The 22454-nt window shown below is 34.3% G+C and overlaps 3 protein-coding genes across 3 annotated transcripts; 1 reads left to right on the top strand and 2 right to left on the bottom strand.

The window, feature by feature from the left end:
* The first annotated feature begins 275 nt into the window (after positions 1 to 275).
* LOC126713902 (T-complex protein 1 subunit zeta 1-like) lies at positions 276 to 10805 on the top strand. Its single transcript, XM_050413849.1, has 15 exons — positions 276 to 500; positions 578 to 641; positions 1577 to 1712; positions 2174 to 2325; positions 2564 to 2611; positions 2767 to 2859; positions 3523 to 3629; positions 5092 to 5206; positions 5312 to 5398; positions 7969 to 8173; positions 8328 to 8422; positions 9478 to 9546; positions 9643 to 9750; positions 9869 to 9987; positions 10408 to 10805. Exons 1-15 carry the CDS (start codon positions 367 to 369, stop codon positions 10481 to 10483), a joined length of 1608 nt encoding a protein of 535 aa, XP_050269806.1. The 5' UTR covers positions 276 to 366; the 3' UTR covers positions 10484 to 10805.
* Positions 10806 to 14560: 3755 nt separating this feature from the next.
* Positions 14561 to 18117, bottom strand: LOC126713901 (uncharacterized). The gene is made up of 3 exons (XM_050413848.1): positions 17923 to 18117; positions 17323 to 17470; positions 14561 to 14883 (listed from the first exon to the last, which is right to left on the bottom strand). The coding sequence occupies exons 1-3, from the start codon at positions 17975 to 17977 to the stop codon at positions 14805 to 14807; spliced, it is 282 nt and encodes a 93-aa protein (XP_050269805.1). The 5' UTR covers positions 17978 to 18117; the 3' UTR covers positions 14561 to 14804.
* A 2193-nt stretch (positions 18118 to 20310) lies between these two features.
* LOC126700107 (uncharacterized) lies at positions 20311 to 20661 on the bottom strand. Its single transcript, XM_050398110.1, has one exon. It carries the CDS (start codon positions 20659 to 20661, stop codon positions 20311 to 20313), a length of 351 nt encoding a protein of 116 aa, XP_050254067.1.
* Between the last annotated feature and the right edge of the window lie 1793 nt (positions 20662 to 22454).

Below are 22454 nucleotides of genomic sequence, written 5' to 3'. Positions count from 1 at the left end.
GAAGTCACGGTTTAGCATGGGTGTCTCGAAAGAAATTGATGTTCTTGGTGTTGGCTGCATCTTTTTGTGTCCATATGAGTACTATGAGCCTGACATTGTTATAAGTGGAGTGGGCCTTGGCACTTAGGGATTTACGGTCTCCAATTATATTATATACCCATTATTATTAGTTGGGCTTTCGTGTTGGCTCCAAAGTCCTTGTCCTGAGGTATAAGCCCAAAAAGATTGATCGTGTGTAGTTCAAGTTCTGGAGGGAGGAAGTAATACAAAATGCAAATCAAAGAAGTTCTCGCTCTCTCATCTTCTACATTTCTGAAACTCTCTCTTAAATACACAGAGAGAGGAGGGTAGCATAAATAAATAAAAATGTCGCTAAGAGGGCTGAATCCAAACGCGGAGGTGCTGAACAAAACGGCAGCACTTCACATGAACATCAACGCCGCCAAGGGCTTGCAGGATGTCCTCAAGTCCAACCTCGGCCCCAAAGGCACCATCAAAATGTATATATACACATCTCTTTCTCTTTCTCTCTCTCTCTCTCTCTCTCTCTCTCTGATTCTCTCTGATTTTGTTGCAGGCTTGTTGGAGGAGCCGGTGATATCAAGCTTACTAAAGATGGCAACACTCTTTTGAAAGAAATGGTGACTTCTCTCTCTCTCTCTCTGTCTCTCTCTCGCTCTGTCTCGTAAACCCTGGATCTTTAAAAGTTTTTTTGTACAATACACACAGCCTGTGTTACTCGCATTGCAATGCAGCATTTTTTTTTTCCTTTTTCTTTTAATATTTTAGTATTAATTAAGGTCTATGAAATTGAACTGTTTAGGGTTTCTAAAAAAAAATGAAAATTGTATTTAGTGTTAAGTGTTAACAACTGCTTCATTGGATGGAAAGTTATGGAATAAGTCAGTGAGTAAGGCTTTGTTTGATGGTTTTAAAAAGTTTATGTTTTATTTTATTATCAAAATATAGGCTTGGCTTGATTGTTCTTGGTATTTTTTTTTACTCTGTCATGTTTTTTTTAATGTATTTTTTGAGCATTGGATCTCTATTATTGTCACAATGAGGTTTGTTGTGTCATCCAAGGAAATGCACCGATTTGTTTGTGGTTATTTTTATTTACTATAGCAGCTTGAGTTTTCAAGTGCACACGTGTGTGTGTTGCCAGTGTTGGATTTCAGCGGGTGTATATATATTTCTGTGTGTGTTCCTTCTCCCATAATAGTGGGATGGAGGGTGAATTGGGTACATGTAACTTACTGATTAAAAAAAAAAAAAAAATTAGGTATACGATAGAGAGAATGATGTTAGATCAGATAAAATGGCAGAAAACAATTTATGTGGCTGACTTAGATTGATTGATGAAGATCCATAGAGTCCACCCCAATTTGACTTAGTTGAGTTGATTTGGGTCAAGTCGAGGACAATAAAGTGAATAAACTGTTGTAGACAAAGAAATATCTTAATGACTTTTGAGTGATTATAATTTGTTACTTCCTCATGAGCATTCAGATGCTAGCTAATGGGTGTATCTTTCTAAATAGTGTTTGATTGCTTGATATTTCATTAACGGTTGCAGCAAATACAAAACCCTACTGCAATCATGATTGCAAGGACAGCTGTTGCCCAAGATGACATCAGTGGTGATGGCACGACTTCCACTGTGATCTTTATTGGCGAGCTTATGAAACAATCAGAACGATGCATTGATGAAGGTCAGTGGTGAATGAATTGATACTGACTGTGTTAAAATGTGGGATTCTACTGGACCTTTTAATGCATGAACTTGTGCTAAAATCATCTTTAATTACATTCAGTAAATGTAATCAGGATTTTACTAGCTCAAGTGTGTCTTTGTGTCTACATTGCCTCCTAGCTCAACTGGAAATGAATTTGTGTTGCCAGGTTTTCCCAAAGATTCCCCCCCCCCCCCCCCCCCCCCCGCCTCCCCCAAGCCCTTTTTTTTCTTAAAGAGAGGAGTTAGTTTTCTGAAAGGAGAAACGTGTTTGGTGGTTGAGACTTATGGATCATTGTAATCTTAGAACTTAGCCATGTTGTTCATCAAGCATATTCTCTGCGTACTTGGTGCTGTCCTTTTAGTTCTATAAAATTTATTACTTATTATTGCTTATCAAAAAAAAAATATTTATACTCATGAGACTTATGCTTGTTCCAGGAATGCATCCCCGTGTCTTGGTTGATGGTTTTGAGATTGCAAAAAGATCAACTCTCCAATTTCTTGAAAAGTTTAAAACCCCTGTTGTTATGGGTAATGAGCCTGACAAAGAGATTCTGAAAATGGTAGCAAGGACAACACTCAGAACAAAAGTAACCCGTAATCTCTCTTTTAAATTTTCCATTAGAAGCATGAGCTGGAATAATTTACAAATGGTCTTTAGATCAAATGGCACCTTCTGCCCATATAATTTAGTTGGAGGATAAGGTCATGGTTTTTGGATCATTTGAGTTCTGTTTTTGGTAAATTACTTAATGGGTTAATGAGTTGTATTAACCTATCCCCAAAAAAATTCTATGATTTGACTCTGACATTTTGTTCTGTCTGCAGTTGTATGAAGCACTTGCAGATCAATTGACAGACATAGTTGTTAATGCGGTGCGTTTTGTGCTGTGAAATTTATTTATGAATACATGAGTTTTCATAAAGCTATTCAAGCTCCTCCTTTTAATTTAGTTTAGTGGATTATGCAGTTAACAGTTTGTGGTAGACCTTTACATATTGGTGTTAGTAAACTGGTTTCTGTACGACAGGTGCTATGCATTCGCAAGCCTGAGGAAGGCATTGATTTGTTTATGGTGGAGATAATGCACATGCGGCATAAATTTGATGTAGACACACGCTTGGTATGTTCTATCTTTTATAACGTTGGTTTGGGACCTTTTCTTTTTTCATGAATATAATATAAATTAGTTCTATGGAAAAAAACTGGGTTCTCAAGTTCTGAATTTCGTATTTTATCAACTCTAATACATATGCAAGATCTATTGCTTGGTGGCCTTTCTTGTGCACTTGTTTTCAACATCAGTTGGAGATAACCGGTGGCTTTCAAACTTTTTTGGTTTTTTTTTTTGGGGGTTGTGTGGAGCTTTCCTGTTATTTACTTTTTATTTTGTGCATAATGCATTTATATATGGGGTGCCTCCTGTGTGATGACATTCATGGTTTAATGGAAACAAGGCTTTTTGCCATAGAATTGTTTAGTTTTGATGGGCAAGAATGTATGAAATTTTAGTAATACAGATAAAAGCTCAAGAAAGTATTTTATTTGTATATATGTATTTTGGAGGTTGAACTCATTGCCAGTGATTAAATAGTTCATACTCTATCTTTTCATGCTTCCAGTTGCTAGGAAGAAACTTTGCAGACATGATAATGTTTCCATTTCACTTCTACCATTACGTTCTGAATGGTTTCTTTGTATGGTGTAAGCTTAATGGTAGACTGACTTATATATGAGTTAACTTTAATTGTCCCACAATTTCTCATTTAACATATTTTATTTCTAGGTTGAGGGCCTTGTCCTTGATCATGGCTCTAGACATCCTGATATGAAGCGACGGGCTGAGAATTGTTACATCTTGACATGCAATGTCTCTTTGGAGTATGAGAAAAGGTAAATATTGAGAAGTATAGATAACAAAGAAAGGAAAGCAGATAACATATGTTGAGGTTTTGAAGGATTTTATTTTTATTATTTCAAAATTTTTATTTGTTTAGTTGATTTGTTTTAATGATTTATATACATCATATGTATGTAAAAATGTGTTTTATGACTTTATGTACTACCTCTGTCTCAATTTGTTAGTCATCTATTCCATTGGGGGAAATGTCAATAAATAAATTTCCTAACTTACCATTTATTTAAGAAGTCAATAGCCCTCTTTCACTAGAGTTTAAATTAAGAAGGGTGGTTCTAGGAACTTGTACCAGTTTATTGAAAAGACAGTTTAATAAATGATGTTCCCTTAAAAAGTTGGATTTTCTAAGTAGGACCAACAATGTGGGACAAAAGGGACTATATAAATTTATGCATGCATTTTGTTTACTATGTGTGTTTGTGTAATACTTAGTTACCCTTTGTTTTTATTTTTCAAGAAATAAATTTCCTAACTTAACATTTATTTAAGAAGCCAATAGCCCTCTTTCACTATAGTTTAAACTAAGGAGGGTAGTTCTTGGAACTTGTACTAGTTTAATTAAAAGACAATTTAATAAATTATGTTCTCTTAAAAAGTTGGATTTTCGAAATAGGACTAGCAATATGGGACGAAAGGGACTATATAAAAGTTTGCGTGCATTTTGTTTACTTTGTGTGTGTGTGTGTGTAATACTTAGTTACCCTTTGTATTTATATATATATATATATATATATATATTGGTTATGAGCAAACATGAGTTGCATTATGGTTGATAATATGGGAGTTAATATATGAACTCTTGACTTCTACCATTTTTTGAGCTACGAGCACTGGGTGTAAAGTAATGAGCAGTGTAATTTGTCTTATGATTACCAAATTCGCTGTATATGTTGTTTGTGATGTTGTTTCACCTTGTCAATTGAGTTTTTTCTTTTGTTACTGTACTTTTTTACCATACCTCAATTATTCAGTGCATTAAAACCACTATTTATCCAGAAGATAAAAACCAGTTTTGATAATTTTTTAAAAAAAATTGAGATTTCAGTATTTTAAGTCAATTTCATTATGATTAGAAAGAGGTGTCTTGTTTATTATGTTTTTTCCTTGACAATAATAGGCAAAAATACAATTTACACTTGTTAACTTTGCCCAAATATCATTTTAGTCCTTTAAGTTTAAATCATTTGTCCTTTTGTCCATAAAAGGACTAAAATGACCAACTTTAATCTTAAAGAAATAAAATGATTTTTGGGCAAAGTTAGCTGGTGTCAATTGCATTTTTGCCAAAATAATACATATGTATAGCCACATATATATATATATATACACACACACACAAACACATATATCTTTTAATGCATTAGATCCAAAGTTAGCATTGTTTGATTTTATCAATATTGTTTGAGAACATAATTTAATTAATACTTTTCCTCTCAGTGAAGTAAATGCAGGCTTTTTCTACTCAAATGCAGAGCAGAGAGAGGCAATGGTTGCAGCTGAAAGGCGTCAGGTGGATGAAAGAGTTAATAAAATCATTGAACTGAAAAATAAGGTAGCTACTTCAAGTTGTGTCCTTGTTTACAATGTAAGCACATTAGTGTAGACATGCAGAATTTGTGGCTTATGATATATTGCTAATTCTTATGGTTGCATGCAGGTTTGTTCTGGTAATGACAATAACTTTGTTGTCATTAATCAAAAGGGAATTGATCCCCCATCACTGGACCTTCTTGCGAGGGCAGGGGTAAGCTGTGCACCATAGTCGTCCTGTTTCTCACATAGATTTATAAACATTGTGTTTGTTTTATATTTTTGGTGTGTTCTGAATGCTCTCTATTTGTGTTTAAATGGATCCCATTCTAGCAGTAACTTTGACCACTTTGTTGTCAAATTTAATCCTCAATCAATTAGTGAACAAAACATGGGGCAGAGCTAATACTTGATACCATACTACTTCCTTTGAGATGCTAAATTCACATGTTGCAAATCGTTGTTATTAAGTCATTCTGGTCACTTTTTTGATGATTCCTGTTCAGTATATAATCATGCTGTAACTTCTGTTCCACATGCCTGGTACAATAATTGTTTATTGGCGTAAATGCACTTTTAGTCCCTATGTTTTGGCTTTTTTCCATTTTGGTCCCTACATTTTATTTTTTCCACTTTTAGTCCCTAAACCAATTAACGCGTGTTTATTTTCGTCCTTTCCATCAGTCAACCAACGGAAATAGCTGAGGTGGCAGACGGAGGAATTAAAATATTATAAAAATGCCACATCACCCATGACACATCATCATATAAATTTAAAAAATTAATTTATTAATTTTAACAAAATTAAAAAACATAAAAACAAAATTTAAAACATAAAATACAATGTTATAATTGAGATCTAAGAACATAAGAACTTATTCTTCAATGTTCTTCTTAAATCAAGAAATAAACCCAACAACAATATCAAACCCAGAATCAAAGAGCAAACCCAGAATAAAAGAACATAAACATCAAAGAACATGAACATCAAACTTACAGGAAAAAAAAACGTGAACATCACCAAATCAAAGAGCAAAGAAATTTCGAAGAACATGAACATCAACCCAACAACTCATCCACTCCCAAACCAAACCATAATCAAAGAAATTTCGAATACCACAACAAGTTAATAACTCAGAAAACAAAAAGAAATTTCGAAATGTGAAATTCCCAGCAAACGCCAAAACCAAATCTCTAGCAAACCCCAAACCCCGAATGTTAGAAACGATCATCGATCAAACCAACAAACCCTGCAATCCCAACCAACGAACCCAGTTGAACCCAGCACCCACCAACATCTCTTTCTCTAAACCCAAACCCAGTCAAACCCACCAACAATCACCGATCAAAGCCAAAGAGAAATCCCAGATCCCAGCAAACCCAGCACCCACCATCTCTTTCTCAAAACCCAGATCCAAAGAGAAAGCTGAAGAAGTAAACAAAAACCGAGCCGGCGAGCCAGAGCTTGGGATCATGAAGCAAGGTCTCGCCTTTCACGATCTTCTTAATCGCGAAGGGGATCCAAACCAGGGTTGCGACCATGATGAAGTCCAATTGCTTGGTGGAGAGGAACGGAGGCCGGTGAATCAGACGGACGTTGAGCTTGGTCTTGGCTTGGACGAAATCGGCCATCGACTCGGCGAGTCGCGAAAAACGCCCTGGTCCATCTACTCCGATTGCTTCAAGGACTACTGTGGAGTGACGAGGCAGATGTGGAGGATTTTGAGCTGGAGCTCCGACTTGTCGTGGAGCTGGGTGGCGTCGAAGAAGATGAGGAGGTAGTAGGGTCTTGGGGTTTTTGTGGAGGTGAGGTAGAGATTTTGAGTTTTTGTGTGTTTGTTTCTGAAGAAAAATTTTGGGTTTTTTGTGTGTTTGATTCAAATCTAATGTATTTTTATGTTTTAAATTTTGTTTTTATGTTTTTTAATTTTGTTAAAATTAATAAATTAATTTTTTAAATTTATATGATGATGTGTCATGGGTGATGTGGCATTTTTATAATATTTTAATTCCTCCGGTTGCTACTTCAGCTATTTCCGTTGGTTGACTGACGGAAAGGACGAAAATAAACACGCGTTAATTGGTTTAGGAACTAAAAGTGGAAAAAATAAAATGTAGGGACCAAAATGGAAAAAAGCCAAAACATAGGGAATAAAAATGCATTTATGCCTTGTTTATTATTAGTATATTAAGAGGATTTAGAAAGTTAGTTATTGTTTTTTTTCCTGTCAAAAATACCCCTAAATTAATTAACCAACAACTTAAAAATGGGGTTAAAATAGTAAATTGGTAAAAGAAAGTTAGTTATTGTTTTTTTTACTGTCAAAAATACCCTTACCTAAAACTTAAAAATGAGGTTAAAATAGTAAATTGACAAAAATAATAAATTCCTATTTCTATGTTGAAATGCCTTCATACTTCTAATAAACTCCTACTTTTACGTTGATTTAAATTCCTACATCTACTCACTGACTCCCTACAAAATAGGATCATTCTTTTGTTAGTTTTAAAACTTCTCCAATCTACAAAACTCACCCCACATATATATATATATATATATATATATATTTTTTTTTTTTTGTGATTGGAAAAAGTAGATATCCCAAATTGTAATAAATGCAAATTATTAATCTTTACCCAAAAATAAAAGAGACTCTAAGCATGCGCTCACGCGCGTGCTCAGAGGCTAGTAATTGTTTATTAGTATGAGGATTACAAGAGCGGCTGTTTTGCCTTGTAAATTTCTTGTAAGCTTATCAGTTATCTAATTCACTGCTTTTCTAGATAATTGCCCTTCGGAGAGCAAAGAGGAGAAATATGGAACGACTGGTTTTAGCCTGTGGAGGAGAGGCTGTGAACTCTGTAGATGATTTAACTCGTGATTCCCTTGGTTGGGCTGGACTAGTCTATGAGCATATCCTTGGGGAAGAGAAGTATACCTTCGTTGAAAATGTGAAGAACCCTTATTCTTGTACAATCTTAATCAAAGGTGCTTGAACCATTTTTTCAGCTTCATGTTACTGGTAAAAAGTAGACATTATTGCAAAAACATTTTTTGGCAATGCTTTATGGTATGTGTTATACTATTACCAAGGGTAAATTCAGCTGTGATTTAATCTTTATTGCCATCAATGATGTTGTAGGGCCTAATGACCATACTATCGCCCAGATAAAAGATGCTGTTCGTGATGGTTTGAGGGCAGTCAAAAATACTATTGAAGATGAATCTGTTGTCTTAGTGAGTTTCCTCTATAGAAGTTTCTGGGAATTTGCATGAAGATTTTGAACTCTGTCATACCAATTGAATAAATAATTGCTATGTGAATTTCCTTGGTAATGTTTATCTTAATATCCTTGATACAAGTAACTCTTGCATGTGAATTAACCAAAAACAAAATGGTAGCATCCTTCTTGATACAGTTTGCGATGGTCTGATCCCTCTTGAAGTAAATGATGAACATGGTAAAAAATATGCATGCTGGTATAGTTTTCGAATTTTTTACAAAACAAATGTGATGGGTGAGAAAAGTTTGAAAACTGACAGATTAGTCTTCCATCATATGGACCCCATTGGTATGATTGATGCTAGATTAGTCTGAGCTAATTCTTCCTGTCTTAACATAATCAAACCTTTAGTTGTTTAGAATAGCATTTTCTACGAAGCTTCTACCGTGAGTTTTATTAGAATGATTGCAACATGGGGACTGATTTGTCTTGTTTAGATGGGGAAACATACAATGGGATTATAGGATTTTTTTTTTTTTTTTTTTTTTTTACGTGCCTAAGATTTGATTAAACACCTGATGGAAGGAATTTTTTTTCAGTTGTTCAGAGGCATTTATCTGCCACTTGAATTTGTACTACAATTTTTTGCTAGGAATATGAGAAGGCCAGGTTACAACAAGATTTGAGTCTTTCTTGGTTAGACATGCTTAGCAGGAGATTGTTCCTTTGTTCTGCCACCCTGCACTGGATACTGTATTGTTTCGTATTCCCATCCTAGAGATAGGAATAAAGAAATACAGACATCTGGAAAAAGAAACAGGACGTGTTAGAAACTAATACAATGGCTGAATTTTTTTATGTTTTGCTGAGTAATACAAAGGCTGAATTAGTTGCCCATTTAGCTCTTGTATGTACTCTTTTAACATAAATTATTGTTTTGAATTTTGTATATGGTTGGCTTATCAAGACTCAGCTTTAGACCACACTCACATCAGTGCTAGTAGAATAATGTCTTGCTTTACTGGTATATATTTTAGATGATGAAGTATGTTTTTGTCTTTTGTTCAGGGTGCTGGAGCTTTTGAAGTTGCTGCCAGACAACATCTAATTAACGAAGTAAAGAAGACTGTTCAAGGGGTAAAAAATGTCTCCCAAAATTTTTGCTGCACATAATTTTTTTAAAAGCATTAGTTCTCTCTCTAATAATTTCTGGTGTTTACAAACTTGGATCAGCGTGCTCAACTTGGTGTTGAAGCTTTTGCCAATGCTCTTCTTGTGGTGCCCAAAACACTTGCTGAAAACTCTGGGCTGGACACTCAAGATGTGATCATTGCTCTTACGGTATACTTTCTTTAAAACTTATAACCGTTTATTTTTTCTATTCTTCCCCTTACTAAAAAGGGGGCAAAATGAGAAGAATAAACATGTTTGAGCTTTGTCATGCTAAATGGATGTTCAGGGAGAGCACGATCGAGGGAATATCGTGGGATTAAATCAGCACACAGGAGAGCCTATTTACCCCCAAATGGAGGGAATTTTTGATAACTACTCCGTGAAGCGCCAGATCATAAACTCAGGGTAAGTGGGAACTTAGTATTTGAATTTTAATACATTTTTCCTTGTCTTTTTTGTTTCATATTATTTAGTCTGCTTTTGGTACTAAAGGTCCGTTTGGGAGCAGCTTATTGAGCTAAAACTGAAAACTTTTTGCTAAAAGTAAGTTCAAAGCTAGTTAAATAGTACAATGGGACCTATGAATATTACCAAAAAATAGTTACAAAATCAAATAAGCTGAAAGTTTTCATCACTTCCCAAATGTGCCCTATTACCCAGTGAATGGTGGCATTCTCCAGTACCATCGTAATAGCACGTTTCCAAGGAAACATATGGTGTCTTTCTTTCCCAAGTTTTCTTTAAATTTCAGTGTCAATTTTTAACTTTGCTTTTATGTTTTCTGGTTTTAAATAAATGAGCAAATGTGATGCGCTACTCTTGCAGGCCTGTAATTGCATCCCAGTTGCTATTGGTGGATGAAGTAATTCGTGCTGGGCGAAATATGCGGAAACCAAATTAGCTCGTTGTGATATGCTCGAGGACGCTTGTTTTTGTCATGTGGAGGTTTTCTCTGAGTGAGAAATCTTGAACTAACTTGATGTAAAAGGGCTCGTGTTTTGAGGATCATTATCAAGGGAATCTTCATTGCACCTAATATTGAATTTTGTTCGGTGTGTATTGTGTTATAAATCTATATTTAATCTAGTTTCACAGTTGTTAATGGGGTGCCTGTCACGAGGAATGTCTTGTGGGCATTTCCATCTTTAGAACCTTTCATCTAAACTGACACTGGAGGAAAAAAAATTAAGCTTTGTTTCACATTGCAGTAAAATATTTTCAGATGTATGGTGTGATATATAAAATTTTTCAAACACAAACTACCAAAACTGGTGGCTTAGCCACCAACCCAACCATCTGATGGGGGAATCATTGTGTGTTTTTGTAAAATGTTTTACTCGGTTTTTTAAAGGTAAAACATTTTACAAAGGATTTTACTGTCAACAAAAAAATATTTTCAGATTTGACCAAAATTTTATTTCAAGTTTGACCAAAATTTTATTTTAGGTTTGACCAAATTTTACAATAAAAAAAAAATATATATATATGGTAAAATGTTGAAAATATTTTTGTAAATCATTTTACAGCGTAGCAAACAGAGAACAACATTTATGTTATGAATTCAGTTTTAACCCATTAAAAATGGTCTCAATTATTTATTCGTAACTTATGCCAAAAGGGGGTGAGATTATTATAAAACTACTTAGATTATTCCAATTTGATTTACATGAAGCAGTGGATTCCAGTTAGTTCAATTGGTAAAGTTTTTTTATGGTTAAATAAGATATTTGAGGCTCAATTCTCACCTAGTGATCTGATGATAAAGAACTATTATTAGAAACGGATGTCATAAGTTGAAAGGTTCTTATAGTCTTTTTGCCTCTCTTGAATAAACTAATCTCATTTACTAAAAAACAACAAAGATTTAATAGTTGTTGATGCCCAATTATTTTAGGTCTATCGATCTATTTGTATCCTTGTTATTTTTTACATGGCCCAAGACTGTGTTACTATAATAGGGAATTTGGAAGAGTGTGGCATGGAGGGCAGGCAAGGAGACCTACTTTTTTAGTAATGCAATAAACAACATTTTTTACAACTTCACACTTGTGAGTTAGCATATTTATTATTGATTTTCATATGGATCCACCATTGACACTACTTTATTATATACCACTAGTCTCTAATAAGCATGCGCGTTGCCCGTGCTTAGAGACTTTTCTATTTTTTTGGGTAAATATTAGTAATTTGCATCTATTATAATTTAACAATATATTTTATTTTTATTTTTCATACAAATAAAAATAATAAATTTTAGAGATAAACAGTAACTATAATTTGGTGTAGTGATATAGAGAAAAGTTTGGGTAAGAAAAATAAGATGAACGTGAAGGGAAAGAATGCTAAATTTTAGGATTTCTCTTAATTATTTATTTATTTTTTAAATTGAGGGTGTTTTACTTTTATTTGGATGAAAAAGGAATAAAAAGGCTAAATTTTAGGGAATAAAAAGATGAACGTGAAGGGAAAAAAATCCTAAATTTTAATAGTTCTTTTTTTTTTTTTTTTAATTCAAAATGAAAATTTTTATTTGACATTTATGACCCAATTTATAAAAGAATTTACCCTTCATTAATGAAGGTATTTTTGAACCACATAAAAATTTAGCTCAAAGCGTGAAATCTTGTTATATATAATATAAATTAACAACTTGCCATCACAGATGTCAAATATGTTGTCAATTTTGAAAATTATTCTAGAACCGCAAGCAATTCCACACCTATTTTCACAACTATCTTATGTGATAGATTGTGATTAACTGTCTTTCACATGGACCTACTACTTTTTTTTCATCACTCACAGTCAGCCGCATCATATTGTTGTGAAAATAGGTGTGAAATTAATTGTCATCCTAGAATGTTTCCATTTTTGGTGTGCCTCTACACTTATTGTTATTTTCTACCTTATCCATGGGCCCAAAAAATTGGATTTTGCCGAGTGTGCTAGGAGCACTTGCAAAATCCAAAAACGTACGTGCTAGCGACATACATAATAAAGTTTGCATAAAACTATTTATGTATTTGTTCAAATCTTAAACTAATTAGCACTGCCCAATTAGGCGAGTTGATACCTCCCTAAACCATAAGTGCTTGAGGGAGCAGGGGGTGCCTAATTAAAATGCAAAATGACGAGATTGAGATCCCTCAAATTTAGCAGGTTCTGTAGAGTCATATTCCTAAGAAGGGCACGACAAATTTGGCTTAGTCAAACAGATTATCCAAAATTGGTACAAAACTAAATATTTCTAATATCCAAATGTGAATAAAGCTCAAAGTTGCCATTCTTCTAAGAATGAAGCAACCAAAAGCTTTGTTTCATATGCAAAGATGGATATTAATTCTCTTGATATATTATAAAACCTTGTCTCAAAGCTATTCACTTAAGTCTAAACCTCTAATATAAGAGGCAATTAAACTTCACAGGTGCTCGTGTGTGTGGTGGCACAAATAGTTCACTCTCTCTCTCTCCTTCACCATCTCCTTTACTTTATACCATTGTGTATTAAGGCTAATATTTTTTTCTTCTGTAAGTATCATTAGAAGATTCTTCACAATGCACCACTAGCCTCTATTTTGTATTAGAGTATGTAGTGGGCTTAACTCCCTCTTAATTCGAACTCAATTTGATAGGTCCAAAGTCCCATTTAGCATGCCGCATCAAAAATTGACCCCGACAATGTTTACGACTAGCTAAATGGGACGGACAAGGAGCCGATAGTGTTTGGGTAGTAGTGGGTTTTTTCTCAATGGAATTTGTGTGGTAATGATGAAAAAGCAAGATCCCTTGAGCCTCTCATATTTGGAATGGTAGACATCTTTCAAAGAGCTTTAAGTATGTATTTAAAGACAGAAAAATTCCAAATGTTCATTTCTGTTCCTAGAAATTATAGGACAAGGACGTTATACATTAGGCTCCCTCATCCACTTCATAGCATCCACTTTGGGGTGACTGTTCTTACCAATACACTAATTGGTTTTTGGTGTAAGTGGAATTTGAACCTCATATTTCTTATTTGATATTAAGATATTTTATCAATTGAACTAACTGAAACCCACACAACCACGCTATTTTACCACTTGGTTCTTAAAAATTATATATTCAAGTTTAAAGTCTAAACCACCAGCCACTAGGCATGCTATTCCATTAAGATGTAATCGTAAACAGGTATTGCCATTATTTGCCCAGGTCCTAATACATGCAAACTAAATAATCAGTCATGTTAACGCCACCACCCTGGCAATAATTTGTCTACAGCATTTTGGGTTAGTGATTGAAGAAGAAGAAAAAAAAATTGAATCATTTGATTAGCTTACACAAACATTTACGTGGTACTACATTTTGTCTGTCATGATGGATCTGTGGTTTTTCTTTTGTAAGCAAGTTTTTTCTATTTAATGGAACTTTAGTTGGCAGAGTCATGGAAGAAGCATTATGGCAAAAGGAAGAGAGGGAGGGGGGTATACTCTGGGCATTGAATGGCAGAAGGCTAAGGTACTGACTAGGTTTTGCAACCGCTCAAAAAGTCTCTTCAGCAATAATTTTTTAGAATAAGATCCCTTCACATTTAAAAAAAAAAAAAAAAAATTATATGAGATAGAAATCCTACTATAGTCTAATCTAAGTATATATATGTGTGAAGCTCTCTTTAGAAGACTTGAACTCCAGCCCTACCCCCTACTCCACAAGAACTTAACTTGTGAAGTGACCTTCACACGATGGGTATGCTGTGATATTTATTTGATTTTGTGTGGTTTACATCAACTCCCTCCAATTTTTAACTAGATGTGAATAAAATTGGAGTTTAAAGGATCTCAATCAAAGGGGACAGGATTTATTTCCCGCAAAGGGAAAGCTCCAAATTGAAACAGTTTTTCTCTTTAGCAAGTCATACTAATTCGATAGTATTCCCTGGGGTTTGACCGTGGGGGCTAGTCACCTTTAAAATCTTACTGTAACAAAAAAAAAAAGAGGGTAAAAATTCATACTAATTCCACCAGAATTTATTATTTTTCCTTCCCAACAACAGAGTTTCAGAAGAAAATTGTAAACGTGTGAAGACAAATCACAGTTGCAGCATAATATGCATCACCCCAATAGATAAAACTGTGACTGAATAATATGCATCACGCTGATGGATTAGAACTCTTACCCCCCATGCATTAAATAACAAATTGAACATCGAATGCTACACCATAAATGGGCTTTTACAGAAAAATATGAGACTATACTCCTGCAGGTGCTTTTCCGTCTTGTTGAAGCATGTATTCTCTCTTCATTTCTTCCAAAACAGTATCATTGGTGCTGCAAAAGCCAAAAGAAATTGTAAGGTATTTGAATATTCATAGAAATATATTATAGGGTAATTAAATAAATCCTAACAATTATGTTTAATTTACCCTTTTGCTCATCATAACCCACCCACCAACCCAAAATAAATAAATAAATAAAAGAAGTAAGAGCTCTAGTAAATTTACAATAAAGACATCAGGTTCTGAAGTTCTAAATTAGGTTTCCACGTTGTCTATATAAATGCATATGGCAGCCAGTAGCAAGTTTGAAGTAACTGGAAAGATGTGTGTTCTGGAGGACACACATCATATTAATTACCATTTCAACAAATGGGGAAAACTGAATTTTAAAGACTAATTAAGAAAGACATCATCCTTGTATACACACATCAGATGACAACCGTGGGTCACACCAATGACCAATTCTATAATGATAAGAATAACAAAGCCATAATGTAATCTTGATATCTAGAACCACTGAAAATTTAATGTGAGGTACCACCAACGCTAAAAGTTATCACGGTAAAAATTAGGTAATTGCAACATGGTGATCGATGTCACACCCGAAAGATACATAATGCAGGTTGAACACAGAACAGGATCAAAGGCAACTTCAGTTGAGTCTAAGAAAGTCAAGCAGAAATGCCATTATCCATTGTCACTTCAGGAATTTCTTTAGCAAATGCGTAAGAACCGCAACCCTCTTGTGATTGGTTCCTCTACAAGTTTGCAACAATAGTTAGCTGACCAACCAACCAAAGAAAATATCTTAGGCCAGTTGCCTTAAGAGGTGAAAGTGAAAGCATTAAACGTTTCATACCAACCCACTGCCCAGGAAACCCAACCATGGATGTCAAAGTGACACAGATTTGGTGCTCCAATAAATTGATAGAACCTTCCTTAGGTGGTACCGTGCATGGATACAAGAACTCACTGGAGATGACTATTAAAATACTCCAATAATAGTATTGGCACAATGCCAAACAACTGTCACTTTCTACTTCTTCTTATGATTTCCAAGTATTCTAACCAAGTTCAACAGCTACCAGATGACACACATGAGGAATTATCTGAGGATAACTTGAGGAAGAGAAGCATTGTTTTGGTGAGTTGGTGTTGTATGCGCAAGAGGGATGGGGAAATAGTTGATCATTTGCTTATACATTGTCCTTTGGCCTGATAGTAGTGGGATATGGTGTTTGCCCTTTTTGGGGCTCACTAGGTGATGCCTCAAGGGGTTATAGACTTAATAGCTTGTTGACAAGGCCATTTTAGGCGACATTAGAATGGCGATATCTGGAAGGCCATACCTCATTGCTTGGTGTGGTGCCTTTGGCAGGAAGGAAATGCTAGGAACTTCAAGGGGTGTGAAAGGACAGCTTTAGACCTGAAATTGCAGGTTCTTAGATCCCTATTTGAATGGATGACTGCATCAGGAAGTTTTTCTTTCTCAAACTTATTATATTTTATTGATCTTTGTAATCTTGGATCTTAAGGGGAGTTGAACACCTAGTATACACCCTGTGTACTTGATGCATTTATTCAGCTAATAAAACTTATTACTTAAAAAAAAAATGACATACATAAGATAAGGCTTTACAGCACTATGTCCAAGTAGAAAGAAAAAAACCTCAAATCTTGGTGAAGTGGTTAAACTTTTGAAGAGCTTCCATGCTCTAGACCATGCAGTACAATGAGTAGTGAACAGTAGCAGTAAGCTAGAAACAGATTAATGGATATGAAGCAAATATGATTTCAGTGGTTTAAATTCATTTTTGGTATTGCCATATTAATTGCTTATAGATGCTTCTCCAAAAGAAGATGAATTTACAGTTTAGAATAAAAATCTATTCTCAACATAATATTTCAAAAGCTAAAGAAAAACCTTAAAGACTTGGACAATATATACTCATAGGATCAGCTGGATCCACTTATGGAAGATGGCAATAACAACTTTATTAACAACTTTATTAGTTGTGCTATGCTCTATAACACAATCTCCAAAGACTATCAGGTGAAAGTTATGCTACTTGTGAACCCATCAAAATCCGAGTAATTCTTTCCACAATATCACTACTGCTTAATGACGCTAAAACACGAGTTTCTTGCAGGCCTATAACTGGGTCCTCAAGCATCCTAAATTTATAAAGTGAATTAAGGTGGAAAGGCATATATGTACGCTGTACACATAAATATTTTTCAATTGTTGGTTTTCATTTTCATTTTACCAAAGAATATACATCATTCCATAGCCAACACCTCTCAGAACAGCACAACAGAAATTAAATTGGATTATATGCAGTATCAAAAGAATTGGACTATATGCATACCACAAACACACACACACACACACTCCAATATCGCTAGCATACAAAAAATGCAGAAACAATGAAACGAAATATCATATCAATACAAAAAGTTGCTTGTCAGAAAAAAAAAAAATCACACTTACTATTGATGGAGGCAACCATTCAACTCTTTAGCAAGTTCCCGACACGCCCAAACAACCGATAAGGTTCTTCCCAACGCACATTGAGCATACTTCGAAGTGTATTGATCACACTCCTTAAGTGCCTTCTGCTTCATTTTGCTTCTTAAAGCTACATTTGTATAACACACATTAGCTCATTTAGGCATAACTCACATATTACAAATTCCAAAATCAAAATTTAAACATATATAAAAGAAGAAAGACAAAAATACAGTATATAGTAATAGTATCAAATAAAAACAAAATTTACAAGCAAAAATTAAAATTTTCTTTTAGAGAACAGAAAATTACACACTCAAATTTAACCTCAACTGATTTAATTCTTTCGTGGAAGAAGTTAATATTTAAAATAAATAAATGAATGAAAGTAAATTTTAGTGAACAGTCACGAAAATTAGAAAATGAAACTCTATGATTGTTTGGTTGCTGAGGAATGCAGAGAGAAGTATAAAAATGCAGAAAATTCTAAACACATGAATGCCTTTCTTTTTTTTTTTTTCTCAGGAACCAAACAAAGGGGTTTAGGGTTTTAAGTAATGCCATGAGAAAACGGTTGGTTACCTTCTTCTACTTTCTTCTTCACGTGATTCTCACGTGCTTCCTGTACGTACCCCATCAAAGAATACCACTACAAAGTTCAAACTCGCTCTCTCTCTCTCTCTCTCAGAATTCCTTAGCTCAGAGAAGAGAACCCTATTGGTTTTGTGCTCACTGTGTCAAAGACTCGTAGTGGCTGGGGTGACCGTTTGAGCCTCATGCCTGTCTTTTCTTTTACATTTTGCTCACAGGCATGTGAGTGTATCACTTTTTGTTGGGCTGCCATATTGGGCCAGATTGTATGATTTTTGGGTGCATAACGATGCGAAAAAAATGCAACTCTAATTCCCACTAAAATATTGCCTAAAAAGCAGGGTTACTCTCCTGTTAATTTTTAAATTGCTTTAATTACTTATAAATTAGATTCTCAAAATAAAAATTATATATATAAAATATAAACACAGAGCTTTTTTTTTTAGCTTAAAAAAAAAAGCTTCATCACACGCGCGAAGTGCATGTGATGAGGCTAGTATATATTAGCCTCATCTTATGCACTCCGCACGTGTGAGGTTTTGTTTATTTATTTTGAGTTTAATATAATTTTTCAATTTGATTTTATCTATTGTTAGTGAAGTTATATATAAAGGAATTTATAAGAAACTAAAATTTAGGATTTGAAATTGAGTAACTATTGGGTTTAGTATGTGCTAGTTTTTAGGAAAAAATATATCAAACATGCGTGAGATATATTTAAATATTTTTCTAGTAGTTTTTTATTTTTTTGAATTTTGTTGAATTACAATTATAACCCCATATTTTATTTTTTAAGAATAAGGATTATCTAATTAGATTAGAGGTATTTTTGATATTTTTTGAAACCATAACTAACTGTCTGAATGCTTTTTTTTTTTTTTTTTTGAAAAAAAAAAATCTGAATGCTATTAATATATAGAGATAAACCCAATATCTTTTAAAGCATATGATAGGCATTGCTTAAATCTTCTAGATGAATGGCCTGTCCTTATCAGCTTGTCATGTGATTATGTGAAAAGACAACGGTTGCTTCATGTTCCATGAATATTTTGTCTATCAATTCTATCACCTAATTTTATCATATGTATGAGAAAATTCTTAAATACTCTTAAAATATAGTGAAATAATAGTTCCATATTTACGGTAGACCCACCACAAATTTAATTATTGGGCTACACTGCGAAGAATGTGAGAAGATTCATGTCTATCAATTCTGTCACCTAATTTTATCATATATATGTGAGAAAATTCTTAAATACTCTTAAAATATAGTGAAATAATAGTTCCATATTTACGGTAGACCCACAACAAATTTAATTATTGGGCTACATTGCGAAGAATGTGAGAAGAGAAATAACAATTACACAGTACTCATCAATCATGACAAGATGGGGGCGGGTAGGCAAAATTTTTGGCCCACCCCGTCTACTTGTTGGGACAAAAAAAAAAAAAAAGAAAAAGAAAGAGGCAAGCTAGGGCGGGACTTGCCAGGTCTATGCAGGGCAGAGACATTTTTCCATCGTTACCCAAGTGTAGAGACTAGAGAGGGATTTGTCTGTTCAAGCTAATGATAAAAATAAAAATTAATCAATTAATTAAAAAAAAAAAAAACCACACACACAAAACTGTTATTCTTCTATATATACTGACTCTTTCCTGTGTGGTATAGACTCTTTAATCATAATCAAGTTGTCATATATCTTAAATAGACCATCTTCATTTCAAAGCAAATGTACCAACTCTTCCCAGCACCTTCCAACTTGCCTAACAGAGCATTATCAGAAGCGAATGTCATAGGTTAAATCTCTTTAAACTGCCCTGCTTTTTATTCTTTGTTCTCTTTTTACTAACAGCTTCTACCTCCACTGCTTCTTCTTGACATACTTGTATGAGTTGAGTAAAATAGTTGGTGCAAGGTGCCACATGGAAATCAAAAGCCTAAAACCAATTTACTTTCAATATTTATTCGTAGCTTATACTTTGGTCTTTGGAATCTATTCCTTTTAGGCCTTCTCTTCCGTTAGCGTGTGATATTAAATTACAATAAGGTATAGGCTTTGTCTTCTGTTACTGTTAGCGTGTAATACTATTCAATTCCTTCTTCTTCTTTTTTGAGAAGAGACTGAGATATCATTCAACAACATGAAAGCAGATACAAAGGCCACTGGAAAAACAACAAACACAAGAACAGGGAACCAGCAACAGCCTAGACCATAAACACTACTCCACCTAACTAACTCCCTCTGATCTAGCTAGTTCAAACAAAAAGTCTGGAATCTCCAATCTCCAAATGAAAGTTTCTCTAATTCTTCTAGCATGCTGAGCTAGTTCATGGGCTATTTTGTTGCTAGTCCTATTAATGTGTCTGATTTTTGACTCCTAAAAGCTGCATAAACTTTGCACAATGCCCTTCACAATGTGACCAACAGCTCCTCTGACATCATTAGCTTCAACAGCTTGGACAGTCAGGAGAGAGTCGCTCTCTATGATAACTCTCTCTTGGCCAAGCTTTTTTGCCAACACAAATCCCTGCTCCACTGCGATTGCCTCAGTTTCCTCGACAGAATATCTTCCTTGGAGGGGCAAATACATGGCTGCTAAAAATCTGCTCTCACTATCTCGAACTATAATTCCAATCCCTGAGTGTCCAGTGGCCAAAGGAATTGTACCATCCACATTAATGATATAGAAACCCACTGGAGGAGGTTCCCAGTGATCCTTCTTGTCCATCTTGTGTTTAATTTCCAGCCAATTTGCTTCTTTGAAATCTTCAATCATATGGATTGTAGCCCTCCAGATATGAGCTTCCGAGGTTCCATTTGCCTCATAAAGCACCTGGTTTCTATTGCAAGTCTAAGTAATTATTTAATAATAATAATAATAATATTTTTTTGATAAAATAAAATTTAATAATAAATTTTAAACACAACAATTGTTAGGGTTATTTAGACCCTGCTTGTGTGAATTAACTAATATTAGGCCAAGTGATTAATTAGTCAAGTTATGAACAACCTTTGGTTATGTAAACAATATCAATATTGTGCAATCAAATATAAATATAGTGAAAAATACAGAACACACAATATGATAATTCAGAGAAAACTAATTGAACAATTTGCCCTAAAGTAAAAACTCGAGGGGGGAACTTTCCCAAGAAGCAAATTCACTATGATAAGAGAAGTTATTACAATCCAAGTAATCGAAACTTTTGGACTCTTTAATCATATGAATTGCCTCTACGGATGGCACACCCGTGATCACGACTAGAACCTCTAACTAACTCCAAAACCTCTTGAATTTTTTTTTTTTCCCACAGCAATAAGTTTGGGGTGATTGCCATGGCATCAGCTCCTTCACCCATTAATCTTCAGATCTACTTGAAACTCTCTGGTATGGTGAAAACTAAGAGAAACATGGTTACACAAACCTAAGCTGCACAAATGGAGTTCTCTCTCTCTCTCTCTCTCTCTGGATGGCTTATAATGTCCTTTAAATAACACAACAAACGAATCTCGAATTAGGCTTGAAATTGACAAGTTTTGGGCTTCTTCGTGTTACTAATTTTTTGTTGATTCCCACATCTCAAATCTCAATAGATTGAGAAGGAATCAAGAAGGGGTCGAGGAAATAGAAACTTCACATTTTCTTAAGTTGTTCTTGAGCAATCTTTGGTTCTTCAATTTCCACTTTAAGACACATCAAAAACTCATAATTTCACACATTTTTTATAGTTTGCCTAAGCTAAAAAATATGACCCTAAAAACAATAATCATGAATAAACAAGCACAAGATAAACATCACATGAACAATTCACACATAGAAATAAGGATTTATTGATGGAGTGAAAACGTAAAAACACTCCATGACAGACTTCAACTCAACAAATCCACTATGAAGGTTGTTGTGAAATATCCTATACTAACTAGAATTCTTGTACAAGCAGATAGACATCGTACTTGAAAATGACTAGCGAAAGTTTTTGTTTGAATGTTGTGAGAATGGCTAGCAAAACTTTTTGTCCAACTTGTACCCAATTAGACCCAATTATGAGTCAAGTATCATTTTTATAAATCACCCGACTCTAAAATACCACAAAACCACTAAAAAGACCAAAATACCCATGAAACCTTGAAAATTACCAAAATACCCTCCTAAACCTAAAAAAATGACCAAATTACCCCTCTCGGAAACCTAAAAATGGCCTAAATACCCCCGAAACCTTAAAATGACCAAAATACCTCCGAAACCTAAAAACTGATTGAAATACCCCCTAAACCTAAAAAATGACCAAATTACCTCCTAAAACTAAAAAAACTAATTGAAATACCCCCTAAAACCTAAAAATAACCGAAATACCCCCTAAACATAAAAAAAAATTATTGAAATACCCCCGAAACCCAGAAAATGACCAAAATACCCCAAAAACCTAAAAAATGACCAAAATACTCCCGAAACTTAAAAATGACCAAAATAGCCCCTAAACCTATAAATAACCAAAATACCCCCTAAACCTATAAAATAAC

This window comes from Quercus robur, chromosome 2 (genome assembly GCF_932294415.1).
Source record: "Quercus robur chromosome 2, dhQueRobu3.1, whole genome shotgun sequence".
NCBI classification, from domain to species: Eukaryota; Viridiplantae; Streptophyta; class Magnoliopsida; order Fagales; family Fagaceae; genus Quercus; species Quercus robur.
Note: the sequence above shows the minus strand (reverse complement) of the source record. Positions and strands in the feature narration are given on the sequence as shown.